Raw genomic sequence first — 27,040 nt, forward strand, 5'->3', positions numbered from 1 at the left:
AAAACTCCTTGTGCTTCTTTATATTGGCTCTATTTGAGCCATTAACAGCTCCTGTCTGTAGTGACACAGAGGGCCCATCACAGGCTCTCTTTCTCTTCATTAGCTATTCAGGCCATCACCGGCATGATCTCAGTGTAAAGACGTGCGCAGTTTGATAGAGCATGACATGACAATGGAGCAGCCTGTCACTGGTTGTCACAGTTTGTCACAAAGCACTTTGGGATACAAAATAGTGGGTAACATCAACCAGTAGCTGCAGAAACAATTGAAAAATGGTTTAAAAGATGAAGACGTTCAATGTCAAAGTTACTGGTGTGGATTTAATCTCTTAAGACTCCTGAAACTCAACCAAGTTCCAGGCTTGCTAGAAGGCTCCAGGGATAGCATCATAAGAACGGCACAACAGCAGGCTGCAAGAAGAAGAGGTACGAGTGGCTAAGATTTATGGTTCAGAAGTTACTTGACTTTTTGTAACCTGTCTCTTCTCATTGTATATGTCCGTCTCAGAGGGATAATCATGTCTTGGTTGGGCCCCTACTGGGTCTTTCAGGGGCCCAGCAATTTCTGTGGGCTGACTTATTGTGCCACAAAAATCTAAATGGATTACTTATAAATAATTTCAACCTCTACTCAGCTTTTTACTGACAAAGAAACAAACTAAACCAAACTGTAAATGTATTCATTTCTGCTGTAAAAAGAATGTAACTTTAATATGAGGCCTAATGGGTACTTCTTTGTGACATCAGACTCAAGTGGATACTTGAGGAAGTGCAGGTTCTTGCACTTATGCTTGGGATTTTTTTTTTAGTGTTTCCAGTGTTGTTACTTAGAAATTCAAGAACTGTTCAGCCTTTTTGTTTTTGAATTCCTCATTGTTAAGCAAATTTGTGCTTTTCTTTTAATCAATTAACCATCTAATTATAATCTTGTATCTTTAAACGCAAGAGCTAAAACTGCACTTTAATGATTCTCACTTTTATTTGGGTACATGTTATTTTTAATGTGCAGCTTGTACAGCGTCATGCCTAATTTGATAACAGGGAAAATAGGATTACTATGAGCTGAGTGATGGTCAAGGAAGAAAAATAAGTAGAGGAGACATGATTAAATTCTTGTTGTTTTAAGAGATATCAGATAGTATGATCCTTTCCTTAACTCATCTCATCTATTACATGAATATTTCAGTCCAGCACTCTTCAATCCTCACATATTTATCTTTCACAAAAGAAAAAAGTGAAGGCGGAAGAGAAGTGGGAGGAAAAGCCTGCGTAATTAACCCACAAAGTACACTGTCGACTTCAAAAAACCCTCTTTACTCCTTCCTTTATCTCTCTCCTTTTCCCTCCTCCATCCCTGTCTCCATCTCTCTATCTTCCTCTCTCGCCGTCTCTCTGAAGTCCAGTCGCCGTATCAGACGGGCTAATTAAAGCAGCACATAATGAGAGAGAAGAGGGGGAGGAGGTGGGGGAGGAGGAAAGGGGAGGGTCAGAGAAGAAAGGAGTCAGGATTCGGGGATGTCATACTCCTATCAAAGGAACTTGTTCTTCAGACACGCAGCTCGTTTCCTCCTCCGCTGAACCTTCGACGTGCTTCCTCATTCTCCTGCTTATTTGTGATTAAATTATTTAAACTAACAGAATTATAAAATGCGGAGTTCTGATGAAGAGGAGCAGCTGATGCCTGTGGGGTGTTAATTAAGGCCAGTTTCAAAAGTTAAAGAAATGTAACGTGCAGCCTAAGGACCTCCCTGGAGACGGAGGGAGTCGATGTTTCAAACACACGAATCGGCTCATTTTAAATGAGCTGAGAGAGAAAGGTGCCTGGAAGAGAGGGAGGGGGACACCGATGCACTTTCTTTTTTGCAGCGTTATACTTAAAATTTATTATTTAATTGTTGATGTAATAGAAATGTGAAGGTGATTCCTGTCTGGGATCCACCTGGGTATGAGCTGCATGTTAAATGAAGATGTGAGAGGACCACCTGCTGCTAAGAGTCAGACCAGACAAGATTTGAATATAGACAGCCGCTGAAGACAGACACATTAGAGGCTCCAAAACTGTCCTGTAAGAGAGAAAGACACTGTGGACGAAATAGACACAAGTGCAGCTGCTTGTATTGTGCCTTTTGGTCCTTAGCTGTAGTTTTGCATTTTTATGCAGCCAGTTAACTTCTGTATGAAGTTTCTTTGAGTGATTTGCATCCTCTTTTGATCAGTTCACCCAAAGTGCATTTTTCTATCATGTTTATGGGCATTTTAGATCACTTTGCTATTGTGCATCTTTTTACTGCCATTCTGAGTTTCTTTGAGGTCATTTTTCTGCTCTGTGGGGTCATTTTGCACCCCTTTAAATATAGTAAATCTTCCATTAATAACCCAGGCTTTATTTACTTCAGCCTGCCTTCATTTGGGATAGGTGCCAATAAGATAGGCCATATTTTCAGACAAAACTCACCATCTGCACTGTGGAGGAGAGAGGGAGAGACCCTGCTTAGTTTAATCACTTACAAGTGCTGTGCTGGCCTATGGAGCAGAGTAAACATATCAGAATGTCTTTAGTTGTTTAAAACATATGCTATAGCAGGGATTCCCAAAGAGGGGTCCCTGAGGCGATAAAAGGGAGGGTTCAGCAAGGCTGAATTAAAACAATGTATGCTGTTTTGCACAGCTAGCAAAGCATGGCAAATTATGTGAGAGGACTTCCAGGTAAATGTTGCGCCAACATTGAAACAACAGCAGACGTCACAGCTACTCAAACAAAGTCAAAAGACAAAAATGATGAATCATATCTCACCCTTGGCTTCATCTGAACAATGATGAGTATGAAAGAGAGTGTCTTTCTGATGTGTATGGTGAGGGAGAGTGGGGGGTCTTGACAATATTTTCATCTGCTTACGAGGCCCATCAGATAAAGTTTGGGAACCTCTTTTCTTTAGCATTAACATTTCACATAGGGAATATAAAAATGTTTTTTTAATCTTTCATTTAAGATATTTGTTCTCATTTTTGATCTGCAAACTATTTAACACTGAATGTGTATTGGATTCTTAAAGAGACCGGTCCTTAAATGAGGCCGAGCTTCTATTTGAAGTTTTAGGGTAAATGCGAGATCAATCAAATCAAGCAGTGATGTTTCACTTTACAGCCAGTTTGTATCTGATTTTAGTCAATAATGGGTCATTTAGCTTGGTTATTGCTTCTCTGTGAAGATTTGGCAACTTCCTGTGCTGACTTTTTTATAGTGCAGTTGTTCTGGGTCTCTTTGTTGCAATGAATCTTCTGTCTGAGGTCATGTTGCCTCACTTAGTAGCCACTTTGTCTTTTTTTATCCAATCTTTTTCTACTGACTTTGAGTCTCTAAATGGTAATTTAAAATCTGTTAAGTGAGAAATGCTTTCGCCATACATTTCACTGCTATATAGGTATACAGTTTTACTTGGCAGAGTAGGCTCTGCTCAAAAGATGCGCCCTGTGAGGGCATGGCTAGAAACCTCCATATGGAAAGATACATTTATGACAATGCGTACTGAGTACAATAGATTAGTTCAAAATCAGTTAATATATAGAAGTATGAATCTCGAGGGTGCAACAAGCTATATGCTATATAGGACGTAGCTGGGGTGGAGGTTAAGCTTTGCCAGCAGCGTGGTGCATCAGCATTAATGCATGCAGGAAATAGTGGGAAGAACGTCATATTTAAATACACCGCTGTGTTGAGAGGAAGAGGTGTAATCGGATCAGCGAGCTGTCAGCTGATCACGGCTGGGCGAATGACTCGTGTTCTGCTGTATTTTTTGGATTTGTTGCCAGTGGCTATTATACATCTCTTTGGTTTTTACTTGTGTTCTCTAAGAAGCCATTTTGGAGTCCTTAGTGGCCATTTTGAATCCCTCTGATGTTTTATCACATTTTTAGGTCTCTTTGGTTTTTTCCATGTCATTCTATGTCTTTGTAAATCCATCTTGTACATATGGTGTAATTTTGTAGAATCCCCTCATAATGACTCCATGCCAATTTTTGGTAATTTGCATCCTTGAGGCAAATGCAGTGCTGTACTTTTTGTTTCTTTGCAGTATTTTTGTGTCCTCTTAATTGCTTTGATGTTTTGTCTCCCTTACTTGTTGTGTGTTTCTTTCCCTGACATATTAGGTATCAGCCAATTTGGTAATCCATCCTTGGATTTTAGCCAATATCACCCTTTGCGGTCTCGGTTCAAGTGCAGAAAAACAGCCATGGAGAGATTTTGACTCGCTCGTGTCTCTGCTGTGTGGCCGATGATGAAATGACTTGAAAGATGAGAGACCGACCAAGAAAGACAGAGATATGGAGAGGCTAAGAGGGGAGACAGAGGGAGAAGGAGACAAAGAGAGGGGACACAGAGGGAGCTGCAGAGACAATAAGGAGGATGTTATCCCTGCATCATTACTTCAACACCCATTCTGCCTCTACAGTCTCATCTTCTCTTTTTTATTATTCGCGCTCCCTCTCATCTTTTCTTTCTATTATTCATCCTCTCTCGTCCTGTCTCTGTCATTAGTTTTTATCTCTCTGTCTCCCTCGCTTTCTGTTGTTCAGACACTCTGAGAAATGAGCCATGAAATATTCGCCATCGAGACACACAGAGTTTCAGTGAGGGTGTGTGTCAGTGGGTGTGGGTGGCAGGCTGTGCACATGCATGCATGCATGTAAGCGTGTGCTCTTATTTTGACTCTGAAGTCTGTCAAGTCTACTATAGCCACACTGGAAGGTAGCCCACCTGAGTTCAGTATGATGTCTGTGATCCAAAAAAATAATAATTTGGCAGGAAATAAGAATCAAATTGGCTGCAAGAAGTTGTGAATTCACTGGCTGCTGCAGAGCTGACCAGGCAAGAAGAAAGGATGTGTCATGAAGATCTCAGCTAGAAATCTCACTAAATCTCGCTAAATCTCACAGACTAATACAAAATGCTTGAAAAAAACCCCTCTGTTATAATCTCATTAGAAAAATGCAATAAATATGATTTATAACACAACAGCATGACTTTGTACCTGAACAGGTGTGAGGCCTACTTTTTTCTCATTTTTTCCATCTCATTGTTAGACGAAGGTCCAATAGCAGAATTTTCAAGATTTTATTATTATCATAGTACTTATATTTGATATTAAAACTTGTAACCAGAGGTGATTGACCAGTGTAAAATGGGATATTAGTGCCCTTAATACCATTAAATATTGTTCCATAGAAATGTTGTTATTGTGGCCATTTCCTGGTTCCTTTCAGAGGTCAGTTAAAGCTCTAATGATGCAAAGTCCCATCAAGATAATTCTGTTAGCCTGTAGTAATTAACCAAGCACAGAAGGAACAAAACACTGGACGGAAACAATCAAGCTGTCACATAAGCTGACACAAACCAGCCTGAAAAGTCAGATTCAGCACTAAGAGAAAAAGATTTTCAGATCCCAATCTTAGTGTTACAACAGAATATGATTCCACAACTCAAAATACATCATCTACATTATATGGAGTGTACTTTTCTATTGTTAAATTAGTCAGGATTCAGTTTAAATGTGTTTGTACAGCAGTCACGCTGCAAATGTTACTCATCCTCGCCCTCTTTACACAACACACAACTTTGTAAAATATGTATAAAATCCTGCATTACTGATATGAAGCCAGAGGCTCTGCCACATGTTTGATCTCTCACGACTTTGGGCTCCAGCCCACATTCACACACGACATTTTCCCTTGTGTTTGACACTCTGCATCCAGAGTGGCTCTGAAGAAGTTGTCCTCCTTTAAAGTGTTCTGGAAAGTCAAGAGCAAAAGCCTCTTATTACAGAAGGAGAAACACAGATCCATTCTTGACCCATAACACGGTTTTTGTTCATGCCTTCTGTGCTTCCTCCTTTGGTGCTGGACGTAAGAGCCTTGTAAGAAAATTGATGCTGCTTTAAAACATCTTTTCAAGTGCATTGAATACATAAGAATGCAAACGCAAATGGTTTTGTTGCCATGGTGATTATTGTCATCAGCCTTTATAAACTGGAGATCTGCTTTTAGAGAGCATGAGGTTCAAACTACACCTTAGTAATAATTGAAGAGCATTCATAAATCATTTAAAAGATGGTTATCCAAACAGTTGACTGTGTAAAACTTTTAAGCATGTTTGGGCCACAAATTGAGGCTGCAGTTAGGCGTGTGATAGCGAGTAAGCTCGTCTAAGGGCTCCACTGGGCAGGAGGGTGGATTGATACAACCCAGGTCATGCTCTGTACGTCCTTGCATATGAACAGAGACATGGGAAAATTATCTGTTGAAATATTAGTCCGCCGTAAAGGTGTGGATGTAGCAAGTAAGCACTTCCTTGGGTACCATCCAGGTGGGTAGTGGGGTTGCCACAAGCCCCTGGTCATGCTTGGGATGTCCCAGTGGCCTGAGCAGTCTCAAGGCATATTACCCAAGGGTGGAAAAGGCCCTGACAAAAGAAATGCCGTCAAGCTTGACCTTGGAGGCCAAGCGACAAACGTGTGTGGATATGCAGAGGTGGGAGAAAGTCATTGTTTTGTGAGTCTCAAGTAAGTCTCAAGTCTTTAATCCCAAGTCTCGAGTCAAGTCTCAAGTAAAGACGTGCAAGTCCAAGTCAGGTCTCAAGTAAAGACAAGTCCAGTCAAGTCTGAAGTCGTAGGCTTGAAATTTTCGATTCCTTACAAGCCATAAGCACTGTTTACTCTCATTATTATCGCTTTTAGCTAAAGGGGGAGGGTCCCCATACTGGTCTTTGCCCTGGGCCTCCAAATGGCTAAAACCAGCCCTGCCTCACACCTGCAGCTCCCCCTCACAAATCGTTCTGTCCTGCCACTTTGTTGCTTTCATTTTTCTGTTTCTGCCCTTTTGACAGTTTTCATTATTAGTACGTTTAAGATCAAATAAAACACCCACGTTTGTACAAGTTTTACTCAATTTTACATTATTTCAAAATGTGATCCATGTGTGTTTGGCTTGTTGATGATGATGCGCATGGCAAAAGTCATCATCAAATATGAGTATGGGAGAGCATTGGCAGGAAGTGGCTGAAGAAATGTGTTAAAACGAGGGCATTAGAAGCTTCACCTTGAACACAAGACAGCACACCTCTATGAATTAACTTAATAAAGAGATGCACCACCAGCAGACTTCCTCTGCGCTCTTTTGCGCATGTTCCTCCATCCAGCGCACATCCAACCGTAAAATATAAAAGTTCATTTGAATTTGTAGGTTAAAGTCTGTCTTCTTTGTCTGGACTTAGATTTATAGAGGATTTCGGGAGGATTTTTTAAAGTAAGCCTTAAAAAAGCTGCAACCAGTCACTAAGAGCCACATGTGGCTTGAGAGCCGCGGGTTGAGTATCACTGCGTTAGTTGAGTACTTTGAATCGGGGCGCATTTTACTCAACACACTCACTGAAAATCTGAAGTATTTTCAAGTCATCGGATTAAAGTCTGAGTCAAGTCCTGAGTCATTGATGTCAAAGTCCAAGTCGAGTTACAAGTCTTTGATGGTATTGTCAAGTTGAGTCTAAAGTAATCAAAACTGTGACTCGAGTCTGACTCGAGTCCAAGTTGCGTGATTCGAGTCCACACCTCGACATGTATTGAGTTTGAATACTTGGTGGTGAATACTTTGCACCCTACCCTTTTCAAATGACTTCAGATCCATATTAGATGATTTTGGCTGTTCTTTTTACCTTTAAAGAAAGTTTATTCACATTATTCATGTTTCAGGTATGTGTTACTACTACTATGTACCTTTATGCTACACTCAGGCTTTTTATAGGACTGTACTTGTGTCTGCTCTATTGTCTGCACCTCAGCACCACTGTAAACAAAGAGTCTCCCCAGTGCTTTATCTGAGGATTTAAATAAATAAATAAATGATGATGATAAATGTAACCTAGTTGTTAAAAGGCTTACTCAACCAAATTGGATCCAGTTCTCATTGCGATGCTTCCATATCCTGTAAATTACAGTGTTGAAGCTCACTCATCTTACAGAAACTTTTACGACTAAGTCTTTTCATGATAATAGGATTTCTTGCTTCTATGCTTTGGTTCCTTTTGAGAAAGTTTCCACCACCAGCTGCCCCACACACTCCCTCAGTACTGGTGTAAGCAACAAAATCCAGCAAAAAAAAAAAAAAAAGAACAGAGAAGCAGTCCGGAGTAAATCTCACTGCAGCAGGGTGGGCAGCTGGAGCTCAGACATGTCGTCCAGCCTTCTTAGCCTTTATTGTCCCGGCTCGAGCTGCTGCAGCCTGAGCCTCCATCGGCCTCGCTTTGTGTCAGTCCCTTAGCGCACAGCTCTGCCTCTACCAGCATGCTCTGACAACATTTTATTAAATGTGAAGTGATGCAGAAGGTCCCCTGCGCTTACAGACTGGAAAGTTGTTTTGGCGAGCTGAAATGATGCAACTCCAATGGCTGAGAGAGAAGGAAAAGATTGAAAAAGCAGCTAAAGTTTCCTGTGCAGAACCGGTATGATTATGAGTGAAAATGATGGTGAATAACTTCTCTATAACATTGTATTATTAATAGATAGATGGATGACTTATGCATTAAATCTTTCGCTGGGTCTTCACATGCATATTTATGATTGATTTTAACTATTCATGAAGTTGTAAGACAATATTGGCAACAGTCATTGCATTTTCAACTATCATGAGAATCTTTATATATTTTCAGCTATTATTCAGATATTATACAGTACATGCCATACGTTTTATTAATCACATGGAATCACAGGAAGAAATGAAAAGGGTTTGGTTTTATTTCCTAACACTATGCTACACTTACCAAACTGTAACTTTGGCTTTCTCTTTTCTATATTAAATCTTGAAACATATGTAATTGCCTCCCTTTGACTTAATAAATAGTTCACAATACTTCCTTGGTAGAAATTAAGAGCCAATATATACAAACAAAATATCTTTTGTACTGTGTGATCTCTTTTATCTCTATCTCACTGGTTTTAGAAGATTTTGATAATTGAACAGATTTTTCTCAAAGCAATTTATTAAAAAAACATTTAAAACAAAAAGGACTAAGATGTTGATGCCATAAAGTACTTTTCAAACAAACACATTTTTAGACTGCTGCAGGGTCAGTGTGTACTCCTGACTTCCTCTTAAGATTAAAGTTTTGTTGCATAATTTATACTGGATTATGAATAACCCACCAAAGAATTATTTTCAGTTACAGTATCCTTTAGTTTATATGAATTGTCACATTGTCAAGAGACCTTGCAGAACACACTAACAATTAATTCTCTCTGTTAAATGCACAGTATGTAACTGAGTCAGAAACTTCACTCATGGTACAAAAGTGTCAAATGCCAAATGCATTCTGGGAAAACTCTGACTAAGGGATGGTTGTCAAACAGTTTGAGTACTTTGACAAACAATTACTTAATGAGTTTGAGTGTCCCATTATAGTTATAGAAATAAAGAATTTCTCTGGTTTTGAAAACTGCTGAAAATATGTAAGGTAATGTAAGAACTCAACTCAAATGATACAATAAAGGAGTAGACATTTTGAATGAAATATGGCATTTCAGTGCAAAGACTCTGTAAAAGGATTTTTTTTTTTTACATATGTTGCAGCAGGAAATCTTTGGAAACCTCAATATGTGATTTCTAACCAATCCAATATTTATTTCAGTAAATCTCATCTAAGTCATGAAAATAAATCAACACCGTGCTATGATGAAAATGACTTGAAACTAAGGATGGATGCTCATACATGGGCCATCTTCACTTTCATATTAGATGAAAGATTGTAAATCTGCTGTAATGTGGAAGTCTGGTTGTCTTTACTACAAATTACTTGACCCATATATCCCTCCAAAAGACCAGAACAGGTCTATAATATAATATAATATAATATAATATAATATAATATAATATAATATAATATAGAATATGAAGTAATATTGGTGCTTGTATCAGGGTTGAGTGGCAGTAGGCAGTGGTATGAAGGTCAAATACATGTTTTTAATTATAAAATTCATTTATGCTGATGGTATTGTGGATGTTGGTCTCAGGCACAGAGCACATTGATGCAAGCATACACACAAACAGCACACACACACACACACACACCCCCCCCCACACACACACACACAGTCATTTCATTTAACTTCATTCCCCTTTCAATTTAAATCCTTATTGTCCCAGAAGGGTTTTATTTTTTGGTTTCCAGGCAGGATTTACGATGACAAAACAAAATCTAATAAACACAATTAAATAAAACAATAAAACTCACACAGAAAATTAAACAGGCTGGAATAAAAAGACCAAAAGAAGTAATAGCTGCTGAGGCAATAGCTCCATATAGTCCTATAAAAAGTTGATTATCAGTGGAAAACATGACGTCCTCAGGTAGATAAAAAGCTCCAATGTTCCGTCTGCAAATGAAACAGTTACAATGCAGTGGGGATACAGTGGTCCAATATTATTTTAATGTTGGATTTGGCACTCTGAAATGTCACCCACAGGGCTCACAGCACCCTCAAAGGAGCTGACCTGAGCAGTCAGCTTTCCTTTACATATGCTTCCTGAGGGTGGAGTCGTTTTTTTCCCAGATACTTTTCACCGTCCTCACTTAACTGGTTTCATTGCTGAAGGCTGTTTAGCTCGGCTGTGATTCTAAAATGCTCAAAATATGCCACTAAACTCAAATCAAACAACATTTTTAGAGTTTATCCAGCATCGTAGGAGGGACAAATGCGGCAGTGCCTTCCTACAGTTTGAATCTCTAATTTTGCTTCACTTAACAGACATTTTGCAGTCAACAACAGATATGTGCAGATGTGTATACCTTCTATTTCCCTGCGTTTTAACACAGTAGGTTTCTGAAAAGGCCATGACTTCGTCTGTAGTTTTGAAGCAACCCTGTGATCAATCTGCCACATCACGGCCGCACAAAGTGATAATAAAAAGGCTGTCTTCTCTTTTTTGGCATAAAGATTTAAAATGACCTAATGTGACCTCAGCGCTTGATAAAAAGAAAATAATACAACATCCTTCTACATGCTGGCTGTGGTTCGTCATTAGTGTTAAGAAAGTACAAGCTTGAAGACAGAACACAACCCTGAGGGAGATGGAGGAAAGGAGATCTGTCAGTTAGAGAAGTCATTTACAGGAGCTGCTCGGCGAGCGTGCCAGGCTGGAGGAGAAAAAGCTGCAGAGGAGATTCACTTCACAAGTCTTCACACTTCAGACTTATCAAGCCAGTTATATGACATTGAAAATCAAATTAGTTACAGCCGACAGCTTTGTTTCAGCTAAAGTAATACATTTCAAGATACTGAGTTGAGCCAGACACTTTAAAAAGTCGATTATTTAATGCTTTCCCCCCTCAGCTTTTATCATGTTTTTCTCTCTCTGTCTCAAAAATATGAAACACAAAGTTAAAATGAAGCAGCCATTTCCGCTAATTGGGTGTTAACACCCAGCTCTGCAGCTCTGAGCACATTTTAGCCTCTTTTAGATCACTGTCTTGTTTTTCAAGCAGAACAAGAGCTGCAGTTTCCACCAACAGAATCAGACAAAGTGTGGGCTGAACTGCCGGCATCAAACGGCAGAGACATGAAGTAAACAAGTGGAAAGTGGTGTGAAAAGCTTTACAAGGCTGGAGAGACGGACATTTTCTCAGGGGTCTGTGAAGGCAGAGCCAAAAGAAAAGTGAATGTCAACCTTTGATTGGATCAGTAAGTAACACAGCTTCAATGCTCCTGCTGCTGTGTGTCTAAAGGAAACAAGCATCAGTTTCCTGGTGCCAAAAAGTCAACAGCTACTTAAGCTAAGTGTAAACGTTCTACACAGTTTACACTTTCAGCTGCAGTACATTTAGGCCTTGTAAGCTCATTAACTATTATAAACAGTTTCTGTCAGGGATAATCAATTAATCAGGAACCAACTGTTGACATGTATAAAAATTACACAATTGAAATACTGGAAATAATGCTTGGAGTCACTGATATGATCACCTTAATACTCTAATGTCTGCATCTTACAGAAGCATTGTATGGTGAAGTGTAAATATTAAGGCTAATTGCATGGCCTATTGCACCAACAATGTGTAAGTTATGTCTTAAGCTTGGCCTTCATTTAGAGTTTTTTGCAGACTCCAAGCTGCTTTCATGTGTTTTGCACTGAGAGGAGGCTTAGCCACTCTGCCAGAAAAGCCAGATCAGTGGAGGGCTGCAGTGATGGTTGTCCTTCTGGAACTTTGTCCCATCTCCACCAGGATCTCTGGAGCTCAGTCAGATTATCAGGGTTCTTGGTCACCTTTCTCACTAAAGTCCTTCTCCCTCCGATTACTCAGTTTGGCTGGGTGACCAGCTTTTGAAGGAGTCCTGGTTGTGCTGAACTTCTTCCATTTGAGGATTAGAGAGGCCTCTGTGCTCTCGGGAACCTTCAGTGCAGCAGAATTTTTTGTACTCTTTCTCAGATCTGTGCCTTTGCAACAATCCTGTCTCTGAGCTCAGAGACGGGATCCTTTAGCCTCATGGTTTGGTTTTGCTCTGATTTGTATGATCAGCTGTGAGGCCTTCTATAGACAGGTGTGTGCCTTTCCAAATCATATCCAATCAATTTAATCTACCACAGATGGACTCAAATGAAGGTGTAAAAAGATCTCAGCAAAGATTGGGAGGTGCACCTTTTCCTACCACACTTTTTCCTTCCACTCAACTTTCTATGAATATGCTTGGATACAGCACTCTGTTAACAACCAGCTTCTTTAGCAATGACCTTTTGTGGCTTACCCTCCTTGTGGAGGGTGTCAATGACTGTCTTCTGGACATCTGTCAAGTCTGCACTCTTCCCCGTGATTGTGTAGCCTACTGACCCAGACTGAGAGACCATTTAAAGGCTCAGGAACCTTTGGCAGGTGTTTTGAGTTCATTAGCTGATTGTGACACCATGACTTTCCAATATTGAGCTTTTTCTCAATATTCTAATTTTCTGAGACACACTGAATTTTGGGTTTTCATGATCTTTAAGTCACAATCATCAACATTTCAAGAAATAAAGGCATGAAATATTCCACTCTATGTGTAATGAGTCTATATAATATCTGGGTTTCACTTTCTGAAATGAGTGACAAATATATTGAACTTTTTCATGACATTCTCATTTTTTGAGATGTACCTGTATATAAATAAATCTTCAACATGTACTTCTTCGCTCTTTTTGTATTCCAAGATATATCTTAGTCCATCTCAACACCAGGAACGATATATTGTATTGCTTTCCAGCAGCTCATCTGTTTTCTTTGTGTTGGGCAATCAAGGTGAATATAGCAGCAACAGCTATCAAAAATCCACTGCATTTGTTCCTGCTCTCTGGTTTATTCATCTTTATCTTCTTTTGTTACATTTCCAGTGTAAAAACAACCCAAACCTCTGCTGGATATGTCTGCAGTATTGATTCTGAGTATTTCAAAAATTTACAGAGCTGGAAATAGAGCTTTTATCTGAGCCTAGCACAAGTGTAAGGAAACCTGTGTTTAGTAGATTATTTCTTTGTTATAACAATGCTTCTTAGCAATAAATATTATATTGTTGGAGAGCCTGTTTATTCCCCTTTTAAATGGTGCCACATGTGTAAAAAACATCACAACAACCATACACAGCCACACCAGCCTGTCACCTCCTCCTCATGCTGGTCTCCAGCCTGGTCACACACTGCTGTGGGATGGCATCCCATTCTTCAACCAGCATTTGTCACAAGTCAAATGCAACAACGTGGCTGTGTTGGTCACTCTGTCATGAACAAGCTGATCCCACAAGTTTTCAATGGGGTGAGGGATTACCACTGGTTGCAGAATCTTATCTCAATAGCTCTCTCTATTGAGATTGCCTCCAATGATGACAAGGCCAATTTGAGGAATGAATTTACTGTATCATTGCAGCAATAAGCTTAGCATTCTCTGCATTTTCTCCACACTTTGACCCTGTGATACAAGTGCAGTAGGCAAAATCTGGACTCATTGCTGAGCATAACATTCCTCCAAATGTTCAGGTTCCAGTGCACATGTTGCTGACACCAGTGCACATGGCCTGATGGTAAAGGACAGTCATGGCAGGCCTATGAGACTGGAGATTGGCAGTGCACAGTCTCTTCTAGATTGTCAGGGCAGAGAGCTGTCAGCCATATCATCCCCCAAACCTTGACTGCAATCTGGTGCTAATCTTTTCATAAATTTTTCATAGGTGCAACCCAAGCACTCAGCTCTGTTGCTCATCCCACAAATGTATGTTCCTTACACATGTGGCTCCATTTAAAAGGGGAATAAACAGGCTTTCAAACGATTTATTGCCAATAATCATTGTAACAACAAAGAAAAAAATCTTTCAAACAAAAATGTCTTTGATTTTTGTGCTAACTACAATCCACTTGTTTTATTTTAAAATATTGCATTTAGAGTCTACAATCTCAAACAATTTCAATCAAAAGTTCCAAGAATTCTAATTCCTTTACCTGTTCTGTTCAACTTACATCCCAGAAAAAAACCATCTACATACTGCGCATCCTCTTCATAGATATTTAGCAGCCGTGGAAGCAAAATATCCCCATGTGTAACTAGAAAGTGATGGTGATGCTGTTTATTATCACAACTATTTAAGAGTTAATATTATGTTAGCTGACTATTCAAAATAACCAATTACTTGGCCTTAAAATGAAATGTAAATAAACTGAAATACAGCTGTAAGTGCAGAACTCCATTTGATATTGCCTTCCATGTTCTGATCTTAGACCTAAAAATAGATGCCTCCCAAAGCTGCTTCAGATATGTGTTGCATAAACTTCACAAACTTAAGAGTTTGTCCTGTGGGTTTTGAAAAATTAATTCTCACTGTGGGTCTGGATGTTTCCTAAACTCTTCCAGGAAAACTCTCCCTCATCTTACAGAAAAAAAAGTGGAGAGAAAATTCCCCATGGCAACAAGAGATCCTCTATTTTGTTGTGATGCAGTGCCAAAAGCTCTTTAAGTGCAATGTGTTTTAATTTGTGAGTTTACTGCTCTGCAATTTCTAAGTTATCCAGCACGCCATGTTTAATGGACACCAAAACCCATCTTCAGCGAGCTAATGCAACCCAACAACATCTTTAATGGCATAATGCAAACCAATGTCGTCTTTGATTAAATAATGCAAATGTAATGTTTGGTTCTGTAATAGAATAATGCAACATAGATTTGTGACTTAATGGGATTACGGTAGCTGCAGTAATCAGTCGTGTGCTGAGCTAATGCTGACTGAAGCAGGAGATCCCGGCAGTAATGGCTGAGGATGGCGGCTGTTCTGGGACCGTGAGGGATTAAACAAGGTTGTGTGCATTTCCCCTCTGCTTATGTCACTGTCAGTCTGTATGTCTCCATCTGTTCTCTGTCACATTGTACGCCTGACTCGCTCACTGCTGTCTTTCTGTCTCCCTCCTCTCATTCGGACCATCTCCAAATGGCCGCAGAGCTCAGGAAACCTTCTCCTTTGAGTTTTCTAGAAGACAGAACGTTTAAAATGCCCAACTTATGCAAACTGTGACGGACACACAAAGAGACACACACACAGAGCCTAGACCTCTGCTGAAGGTCGTGTCAGAGATTGAATGTTCCTTACTTTTAAAGATAAATCAATCTTCCATTAATGGACTCAGTGTGTGTGTGCAGATGCCTGAGTAAAATCCTGCACTGCTGCATCTGTGAATGTCCATCACCCTGCTGTACTAAGAGCCATGGACGTATGGGAGCTCGCAGAGATTTGTGTATTTGTTTGTGAACGTATCAGTGAGTGTGTGGTGACTCAGAACCCTCAGATTGCTGATCAATAGTTGTGATTGAAAGGCCCATTAGCCATCGGAAGCAATAGAGACAGCATCACTCCACATGACAACCTCAGTGAGAGCGCACACGCACCCCATATGACAGGTAACAAATTAAAAGCTTGAGTATGATGAATACACAATTCCCTTTAATGCCTTTTATGACCCATGCTCAGACTGTAATCAGACAGTCTCACAGTAGAAACTTCTTTTTTCTTCATGATAAACTCTAAAAACCTGTAGAATCAAAAGAGCCAAAGGGAAGCATTAGGATGTCAACTACATACACTCTGCAAGTCTGAGTGATCATTTCTGATTTGTTTGCTCAGATCTGATTGTTTTTGTTCATTTAAATGTGCAGTATATCAATTCTGCCACCACCAACATAGCTAAAGCTCATGTAGCTACATAGACAATGCATCTATGTAGCTTACATAGCTGCTTTGTGAGCTAAGATTTAGCTCCATTAGCTACATAGCTCTGTAGCCAAGTAGTTACATTAGCTATGTAGCCTCCTTATCTGTAGCTAAATCAGCTTTAGCAACCTGAGCTTTAACAAACATTGCTACATAGATACATAGCTTACCTTGCTTCTTTGAGATTAGCTTTAACTATGTTAGCTGACGCTACATTAGCTTCATTGATATGTTAGGTACATTAGCTCTGTAGCTTTGTTAGCTCCATTATCTACTTAGCTTATGCAGCTAATGGAGCTTCATAAGCTACGTCTGCGAAATTAGAATGTTTTCATGGAAGACAAGCTTTTTTTGCTGTAAGCATACTGTTTACTTGGCTTTATTTAACATTTTGTAATCAAGTTTTACCGGTCAGGTTTTTACTTTTTAAATTTTGGTATCCCAGCCCTTACCTCAACCCTTACCCTAACTTTAAACAGAAGTTTAATCCAATGTTATGTTGAGAGTTTAGCATGTATCTATGTAACGAGATTTACAGCATCTCAGATGAATGGTCTGCAGTCAGACTGTTTTGTTTACAATTGCTTTCCTGGTTAATGCTGCTAGCAACTGAACAAGGCCATTGAACTGAACTGAACTTAACTGAACTGAAAAAGGCCATTATTGACAGCTTTTCTACCTCATTTAATGTTTATCATTGAAATGAAAACAATGATTTCGTAAATGTACCTCATGAAGGGTTGAGCCCATGTTACAGAGGGTGCTTGGGCCATAGAACACTCAGCCAATGACGGAGAATAAATATGGCTGATCCAGAGTGAGTCTGTTGAGTAACATTCAGTGTTTAAAAAACATCAGTAAACATAATGTGTTTGTCTCTGTCATGGCAGCTGCTATGACAAAACACAGACCACTGCATCTGTAACAAATGAAGGGTTTCTATGGCTTTGAAAAGTGTTTAAGAATATTGAGATAGTGTAGGACTCAATCAAAATATAAACAGAACATAGGAGTATTAATTTTAAAATCTATGTTGACATTTAATTGTGAAAACTCTAAGTGCTGTGCCTTTGACTTTTTCAGTGTGGACTAATATTTGACTCCCTCATGGACTAGTCACAGTCCTGAACTGATCCTCATGTGCTGAAGAGCAACAGCTAAGCTGTCACACACAGAACTGTGTCCTTGAAAGTAAACATTGCAGCCACTGCCGTATGGTTTCAGGCTTCATGTTAAAAATCTTAATGATCGTTTAATGTGGACCTTTGGTTGCTTCTTCAATACAAAGTGGGTGTGGATGCAGAGTTAGAGCTAGGAGTGGTTGGATCAGATCATAAATGGCTGAAAGGGAAGAGATTTTATGTCACTCATGAGTGACAGAAAAGTTGCATGACTTCCAACATGACTGCTCAGGCTGAAAAAGATTCAAACTGCCTGTATAAAACTTAGGACCAAAATATGGAAGTGATCCAAATCTGATTTGAAAAGATCAGATTCATGTGGGAGGTTTCCATACCTGTGTGTTTCCAAATGTTTGCTGCCAGATCTATTAAGAGAAATAGGGTAGATCTGTATTGGTGAAGCTTGTGAGGGCAGATATGTCTTTGCTACCATATTTTTAAAGAATCCAGCAACAGAACAGATCCACAGTATATTTTGCAGATCTTATATAAAGACGAATTTGGGGTAAAAATTGTAGGTCCAACATTGTCTTGGGTGACAGTGGTCTGAAATAATGTGTGCTCAGAATTTTACCCTGAGTGGGATCTGCCTCTGGTCTGCTAAAGAGCGAACAGAATGTGAATGTTTGTATCTCCCTCTAAGTTCCAGCCTTGTCTTAAGGTTAAAGAAGGCTTTTCCCTTTTGAGCTCCTGAACAGATGAAATACTTTAGTAATGACACAACAATAAATATAAAGGTCTACCACATGGTAAGTTTCAACAACAGGCAGAAACATAACTGTTTTCCAGGCATTATCAGAAACAGCTTTGAACAATATCTGTCTGAAATAAAGGACCATTAGTCTTCATAATAACTGGAAATTACGTTAATCTAATCTGAGTTGACATTTGAGCAAAGATTGAAGAAAATTCTTGAGTTATCACATTCGCAAGCAGGGAATAAACGTGAAGCCCAATGACGTTGACCTTTGACCTCCTAAACCTAAACCAGGCATTAGACGGACTGGGCAGCAGATGCTAGTGATGAGTCTAATTCATATGGGGGACTCTGCCCTGTAACAGCAGCTCACAGTTATTCCACAGCAACCTTTAACAGCTCTAAACAAAAGCTTATGAGAGGACAAAAGAGACTGGTTTAAATTGATCTTATTGTTAAAAATAACTTCTTAGTGAAAATGAAGATCCATTTATCTTGTTAATGGTACAATCATTCTCAAGATCACCACAAAGACGCTCGATACATGGAGAAGATTTCCCATTCAGACTAACTAATTTCTCTTTCTTTGTCCTACCTCTCTATCTCTCTACCTGCAGGAGGAAGGGGAATCTAGTTTGTACTGTGAGCTGTGTGATAAGCAGTACTTGAGACACCAACAGTACGACAACCACATCAACTCCTACGACCACCACCACAAGCAGGTGAGTCACACCGCACTGACAAGTCACCCAGGGGTCTGCTTTAACACAGTAAACTACCCTCACCAAGGTCATAGATTTATTACATCCCAGGGCCAGAATCAGCACTTTGCTCTGGTTTGTGTTGAACAAAATGCGGTTTAAAAAATCATAAAAACACACAAACAGCACTACAACTACAAACACACACTGATTATTTTTTTTATGCCAGGTGAACACACAAAAATAAAAGTACACTTAAGCATTTACTTCAAAATTTTGTCCAAGGGGGGTATAAATACATAAAGCTGGAACTCCTTAATAAAAAAACAATATGCTACCTGTTACTAATATTGAACCTTCATTGATCTTTTAAATCAATCAAGGTCAATATAATTTGACTTTTTTGACAAAAACAAAAAAACCTCTTTAATTCCAAAGTGCGAACAAGTGTACCTTTGGCTTCAATCATAACACCCAGTCTGTATGGATAGTTCTCAATCAGGCTTGCACATCTGGACACTGAAATTTTATTCCATTCTTTGCAAAACTGTTCAAGCTTTGTCAGGTTGCACAGGGATCAGGTGTGAACAGCCCTATTCAAAATCCAGCCACAAGTTCTCTCTTGTATTAAGATTTAGGCTTGGACTTGGCCACATTGTTGCACTTAAACTATTTCTGTGAAGTTCTTGCTGTATGCTTCGAGTTGTTGTCTTGCTGGAAAATAAATCTTCACCCAAGCACTAGTTCTCTTGCAGACTGAATATGATTGTCTTCGAGGATTCTATGATATTTTGCCACATTCATTTTACTCCTTACCTTTACAAGCTGGCTGCCCAGAGGCATCCCCACAACATGATGCTGCCATCACTGTGCTTCACAGTGGGGATGACGTGTTTGTGGCACTGCTTTGGTCTCATCAAACCAAAGAACTTTCTTTTAATTGACCATATAGTCTCTCACATGCCATTTGGCCAACTCTTGTTGAGATATAAGGGCTTTACACATTAAGGGCGACACTAATAAACGGCACGAAAATGCAAATAATTCGGAGGCAAATTTTGTCACACCTTTCCAATTCGCAATTATGCGAATAAATAATGCACATTCTAAGAAACACAAACACTCTCCTCCAATCCATATGTAACGGCACTTTAATGCACAACCAGGAGGTCAGTGCCATTTTGTTTTACTGTTTTATTCACTGTGCTAGCCAAGTTTGTAAGAGGAGGGGCCAACTTCATTCATTCCATGTTAAATATGATCAGTAATAATAATAAGGGCAGGGCTGAGGTTGGCTGTGAGAGGAGTGATCTCCCCCCACAGCACACCGATCAGCTCACCTGTTTGTGCCACAGACTGGTCAGAGGAGTCATTTCAGTGAGCTGATTTATCCAGAGCAGTGATTAGCGGACACTACCAGCATCAATTAGCTGTTGAATTAGGTCAGTCACATTAAAGAGGGTGGATATTTATGCAATCATTTACTTTACCTCACATGTCTTTATTTTAGAGAGAGATTTTTGTTTGTCTTTTTTAGTCAAAAAAGCCAAATTGTATTGACCATGATTGATTTATCATATCAATAAAAGGGTAAAACATCCAAGGGGTAGAATACTTTTTTATAGGCACTATACAAGTATATTTTATATTTCCTATCCTGTCTGCCATTGGCTAGAAATCAGTGTCCTGGGGGCTGAATGAATGAAGATGACGTGCAATTACACCTTTTACTTATTTACACTACTGAAGTGAATGTAAGATGATATTACACTGCTTGGAGTTTTGAAATAAGGCTTTGTACAGATATTCCCAACTAATGCCAGCAAACATCTGCTATTATTATATCTCAGGGGGATGTGATTGAGTCTAACTTGTTTTTGTTATCTTTGTTTTTTAAATGATTCTTTCTTTTTTAAGCTTCATATTGAGCGATGTGAAAAGAAACAAAGCTGCAGCTTTAGGATTTTTTTTTTTTCAGAAGGAACTTTTGTTTTTCTTGTAATCCCTCTGATCAACTACAGAGGTGATTAATACATGGACACTGCACACATCATCTCAATGATGTCTCTGAGTACTGTAAACCATTGAGGTTCATAACATATCTTGAGGCCCCAACTCACCATTGTATTCTGTTTGCTGAAGTTGGTGGCCTTCATGACCTCTCATGGGCTAAATCAAATGAAATACAAATAAATAAAAAAACACAGACACAATGGGACAAATTAAGAAATTACACACTAAGATTTAATCAAAGCAGACTTCTAACGAAAAAAAGCGTACCTCAGAGCAACACTGTCATAAATCTTTTCAATTTACAGTGAGAAAAGTACCAGAGGCAGATCACAGAGAGATTAAAACCATTAAACCGTTAATAATTTAATATATATTCCTTTGCTGTCTTTGACTTAGGGGAGAGGCATAGTATTTTATAAATAGCAGCTTTCTCTGGAACAATCCTGGGTGTGCTATTACAGGCTTTTATTGTGTATTTATTGTGGGAAACATTGCAAATCAATGAGCAGAGCTGCATTATGGTAATATTGTTTTTTAAGGATTTTTGCATCAATATGATGAAGAAATATGTTGCTTCAGCTATTCATCTTGATTTCTTAGCAGACAACAGGCATTTGATTTATGCTTTGTGATTTCTCACTCACTATCTGAAGAAAAAAATTAAACATCTTTTTCTGGCTCCTGATGCTTATGTCGATTTGTCTTGAATTTTCTTTCTCTGTGTGCAGAGTTTAGTTTTAATTGAATCCTTAAACAAGTGGATCTATAAACTTCTCAGTAATCCCTTCAGAAAAATGTGATTACGCTGCTCTCAATACAAGCAAATAGTTATCTGGGGCATCGTTGCAAGTTAAAATCAATACTGCATATTGAATAATAAAACAACACTTATCAATAAAATACTCTGTTATCCAAAAATAAATAAACAAAAAGTCATGTCAGGTCTCTGCAGTGTTCCTTCTTTTTTGCTCATTTTGGTTTCAGCCTAATTTGAAAAGAGTTTGTTGATCCATAATGGGATGAGGAAGCGACTCTGAGAACTTGCAGCTGTTTACAAAATTATAGGTGCTGGGAGGAATGTATTTGCTGCAATTATCATTTGTTCACTTGTGAGCGACAGAAGAGGCATAATATTTTTTCACAGTTAGTGGTGCGTCTGAGTTTTTTAGGTTTACTTGAGGATGCACAGCGTTTAGGGCACATTGTTCAAGATTGCAACATTTGCAGGCAATGGATTTTCTCGCAATAATATTTCCAAGCCTGCACACACAGCGAGCTAAGCTGCCCGTCTTTTGGTTCACGGTCAGTCATGGTCCCATCGTCTTTAAAAACATGAAGAGGTTTGAAGAGAGGCGACATTACCAGCACTTGATGTGCTGTTGCCTGTGACAGATGCAACAATTCACGATAAAAAACAGCCTCAGTTTATCCTACATTATTCTGCTGCAAGAGGATATATGTGTTCCTAATTGAATTTATAATATAAACACTGAGAGCAGGGAGAAGCAGGAGGGTGACACCTTATTTGTTGTGCTATTTTCTCTTGATTTGATTTGACTCTTTCTGATCTAATAGGAAACAATGACTGTGATGTCAAGGTGCTGACCCTCAGTTTCATTCTTTTAGTTTCTGTATCCACTTCAGATTTAATTAGTTGCCAATTTTACAAAGTTCTCTTTCCTTTTCTATTTATTCTGAAAACCAACTGTAATACTGGCTGCTAAAGCCTTAATCCTCATTGACTGTTACTTTTAGTCAGTGTTTAGGGCAGAGGATATTGTGCTTTTGGGTATGATTTATTGCTTTTGACCTGTTGCAACAATAAAGTACTTTATTTTAACAGTTTGTCCAACTGGGTAGACAGTTTTCAAAGTTATTTATAGCTTACTGGCAAATCCATCTTGCAAAGCTCCCATCTGAACCATTTGGCCCAGTTAGAAAGTGACAGGACCAATCAGCGTTGAGGGGCAGTACTTTTGGGTGCAGCAGAGTCGTGACATATGCAAGCGGCGAGAAGAGGCCGGTGCATGTATATTGTAAATTGTATATTGAAGGTTTTCCATATGGATGAATGTAACAAATCTATCTGGCCTGTCAGGTTAGGAAAGGGTTACTTGTTGTGTGAATGCTTGTATACAATGCCTACTTGAGGAATGATTAGCTCCAATGAGCCTGGAGGGCTGAGAGCAACACTGAAAACTTTCTGTGACAGACCAGATGTTTTGGCTCCATCCTTGTCTGTTTTGGTATGGGTTTCCGATCATTATGATGGGCTTGTCTGGTATATCCAGGAGCTGCTGTAGTGTCAGCTGTTAGCTTGGCTATCAGTGTAGGAAATCTGCAGTTTACTCAGAAGTGAACCACATTTCTTTTTAAAGCCAGAGCAGAAAACCACACCAAAAGCTCATCCTGGCAGAGATATTTTTGCATGTCTTCTGTAGTGACGTGCCTTCTCCGCACAAAAGAGCACAGAATAAAGGGAGGATATTTTCTCCTCCTGCGCTGTGTTTGACTCAGTGCGTGAGAGGAGAAATGTGACCATATAAATTTAAGTAACCAGTAATAATAAATTCCTTATAAATATGGACCTGGTGCCAGGTTGTGTAACATAGCTTTTATACCAAAGATTTTGTTAAATTTAGTCATTCTTTCAGTTTTGTGGTTTATTGTCCCCATGTTCCATTTGCAGTTTCATTTATTGGGAGATATTTTGAGAAAGCAGTGTTATTTATTTTATTATTATTATTACTTATATTTTCATGGAAATCACAGAAGAATACTCACTGTGTTTTATGTTTACTGTGAAAAAATAACACAGCATTCAACATATTACAAAAACTTATAGAACTGATGTTTGAGTGTCTACAAAAATATAGTCATATCAAATATTATGTAAAATCTTTGCAATTCTCAGAATAAATAGATTTATTCAGACAGTTTTCGGAAAAAAGACATGCAGGGATATCTGCAGTTATATCAATCATGGGTCATGGGTGTTTCCTGCCGACAGGGCTCTATGTTTTAACCTTTAGGGTCCTTCAATTCTCAACCCACAGACATAAGGGACAGCACTGGTGTGTGGTTGTGATGATGATGGACAATACTGTGAATTGCGTTTGCAATTACGAATCAATCCATAAATGGTATCATTAGCCTACTTGCTTTGTTACCAAGGAAAATGCAGAGAATAATGATAGTTTGAAGTGTGTATTTCTCAACTCAAAACAGACAAATATTTAATTGCTTAAAAAAATACAAAACCTTAAGTTTTTACAGAACTGCTTTTAAAATAACCTAATATATATATATATATTAAAATTAAGCTTATACTAGAAAGTGAAATAGTTTTATAATCATAAAGGCATTTTTTAAACCTTTTAAGTACTACTTCATACAAAAAATCATTGCAGCCTTTAATGCAATTATATAATTGAGCAGCCTGACATTGTGATTGGATTAATTGTGCAGCACTAGTAAAAGCATTACAATCCATTGTAAAAAAATTACATCTAAAACAAATCATGTTATCGGGTCTATTGGATTATTATAGTGCAGAAAAATGATAGTCTGCGGTAGAAAAACAAGCAATGATGTGGTGCTGGAGGGTGAGAGGCCAAATTATTACCTCTCTATGGGTGAAAAATAGCTGAAGAAGACTCTGGATAAAATTAGTCATCTGTGACCCATGACCTGAATGACATGGGACAAGTCATCATGACGTTTTAGCTTCACACAGAACCCAAACCTCAGCCTTCATAGTGACAGTCCTTCGTTATGACCCTGATCCTGCGCCAATTTAATCCTTCTTTTATTACATCAACTGACTTCTCAAAGAAACACGAAAACAAAGAGAAAGAAAGAAGACGGTTGTTCTGAGCATTAAATAATGTAGGTTTACATTGTAGTTGGCTAAAGGCCTGGTGCTTCTCCTGCAGACATTAAAGGAAGGTTACACAGTGTTGGTATTTGTCCTTTTGAAATGTGATCAGCTAGGCCAGGATGTCAGTACTACGATCAAGCCCTTCCTCTCAGTGGCTGTGTAACATTAAAGAAACATAGGAAATGACATTTTAAAAGCGCTGCTGAAAGGTCACACAGATATAGCCTTACATTACACAATGCTTTATGAAACCTTGTTTTAGTTTGTCTTTGATCAGATACACTACGTTTATTTAAAGAGGTTTGAACTGTATTTTTAGTCAGAAATCTTTCACTGTGTTTTCTTTGACTGTTTCATAACGGTTTTATTTAAAGGTATGATTATTGTTGAGGTGAAATTCAATTTCCAAACTTTGTTATTGGACATGCTGCTACACATAGGCTGAAAAACATGCACTGACAGGGTTCAATGCACACGAACTAATAGAGAGATGTCTGCTGCCCACAGAGGAGCACTGCCTGAGTGGTTGGGTGTGAGTGTCTTGCTCAAGGGCACATGGGCAGTACTTGGGAAACCCCTTACACTACCAGACCATCATCCAAACTAGGTCTGACTGGGACTTGAACCCTTCAGCTTTAATGTCCTTCCAGACTGGGCCTCTGCCACCCCTTTATTGATTTATTTATAGGTCTAACAGTCTATTGTAAGTTTTTTGTATCATTTTCCCTGTCCATCCTGCTCACATCAGTGTACACCCACTTAAAAAGGCTGAGGCTAACACGCAAGCTGAGAAAAAACACTTTCTTCCTGCCCGTCTCTCTCTCCCTCTGTGCTGTATCTGTCTGTCTGCCTTTGTGTTTTATCTCAAGGCCTACGTCTATTTTGGTCTGTTTATCTGTTTGTCGATGCCTGTCTGTCCGTCTCCTGTCATCTGTCTGTCTGTGATATGAACCCACTGTCACATTATTAATATTATTTTTGACACACGCACACATGCACACATGCACACACATATGCGGTATCAGTATCTCGGGCTTGCAGACAGAGCTCAGTAAGTGAATTAAGCTGGTCTGGACTGTACTAAAGCTGACACTGGCCGACTTAGTGAACACATAAATACGGAGCACAGAGCTCACTCACTCACACACACACACACACCAACACACCACTGTTACACTGACAGAGGACAGATAAATAATTGCCGATGGACAGATAAACATCCACACACTCAGATACTAAATTCTGCCTAATCAACGTATTCAGACGGACTGTTTTTCACAGTTTTAACCTTTAGACCTTTGTAATCTCCCTGTCAAAATAAAATAAAACTAAGACTACTGGATTCACTGATAATGATAATCATAATCCACGTGCTTGTTCTTCAGCGCCTCAAGGAGCTGAAACAGCGGGAGTTTTACAGAGCGCTGGCCTGCAGGAGGCAGAGGAGACGCAGGGAGGAGAAGAGAGAGGAGCGAACGCTGAGGAGGCTTCACAATGACGAGGAGAGGAGGACGGGAGAGTGGTGAGTGCAATGCATCTATATATTAGAAATGAAACATACATGCTTTTTTTTGGAGGTAATATACTTCATGCATTACTGTGGCAGATGGGATTTTTTTTTTATGAAGTTTTATGCATCTTAATGCAAAAAAAACAAAAAAACCCCTCATTTTTACAATGACAAGAGCCAATAAAAATACAAAGCCTAAATACAGTCTTTAATGTGAGATGCCCAGTATTAAACACAGAGAGAAACTAGCTTCAAGTAAAAAGTTTAGAAAATATGAGTTTGAAGTGTAAAGTTGTATATTAATAAAAATTTATTACATGTTTTTTTTTTTTTTTTTTTTTAAACCTTATGTTTACCAGAAATACTGCATTTAAGAGGTCAAATCTTTCCACAAGAGGTTTCTGGCCAAGACAAGCACAAAACAGGGGTGGCTTTAGAAATTTGGAGGCCCAGGACAAAGAGTAACTTGAGTTATTTGTCCACTTTATTTAGCCATTTAAAGGGCAAGGAACCATAAATGGTCACTTTGGTTGACTTCCTTTGACTTCCTCCCCCCAACTCTCTGTGATACAGTAAAAGCAGTCTGCTTTACCAGTAAGTACCAGTGGAGATCAAGGAAAGTGACATCACAGCATCTGACCAGTCAGCAGTGGTTGGTTTGACATTGGCTGTTCCACACCAATGACCCTGACATCATAACTATGAGTTAATAACACACACATTAAAAGGGTGAACAGTGGTGCCAAATGTCATGATAAGACCTGTTTGGGGAGGATTTCTAGCATTTATTGGAATTTTACTAT

General features: G+C 39.0%; 1 protein-coding gene across 1 annotated transcript in view; it reads left to right on the forward strand.

Annotated features, from left to right (window-relative positions):
• Nucleotides 1–27,040, forward strand: part of LOC121510831 — a 100,960-nt gene that overhangs the window by 55,022 nt on the left and 18,898 nt on the right. Inside the window, exons 2-3 of the mRNA XM_041789095.1 lie at nt 18,751–18,855; nt 26,113–26,249. Coding sequence (XP_041645029.1) covers nt 18,751–18,855; nt 26,113–26,249 — 242 coding nt within the window. The remainder of the gene's footprint in view (nt 1–18,750; nt 18,856–26,112; nt 26,250–27,040) is intronic.

The sequence above is a fragment of the Cheilinus undulatus genome, linkage group 6 (assembly GCF_018320785.1).
Source record: "Cheilinus undulatus linkage group 6, ASM1832078v1, whole genome shotgun sequence".
Lineage (NCBI taxonomy): Eukaryota > Metazoa > Chordata > Actinopteri > Labriformes > Labridae > Cheilinus > Cheilinus undulatus.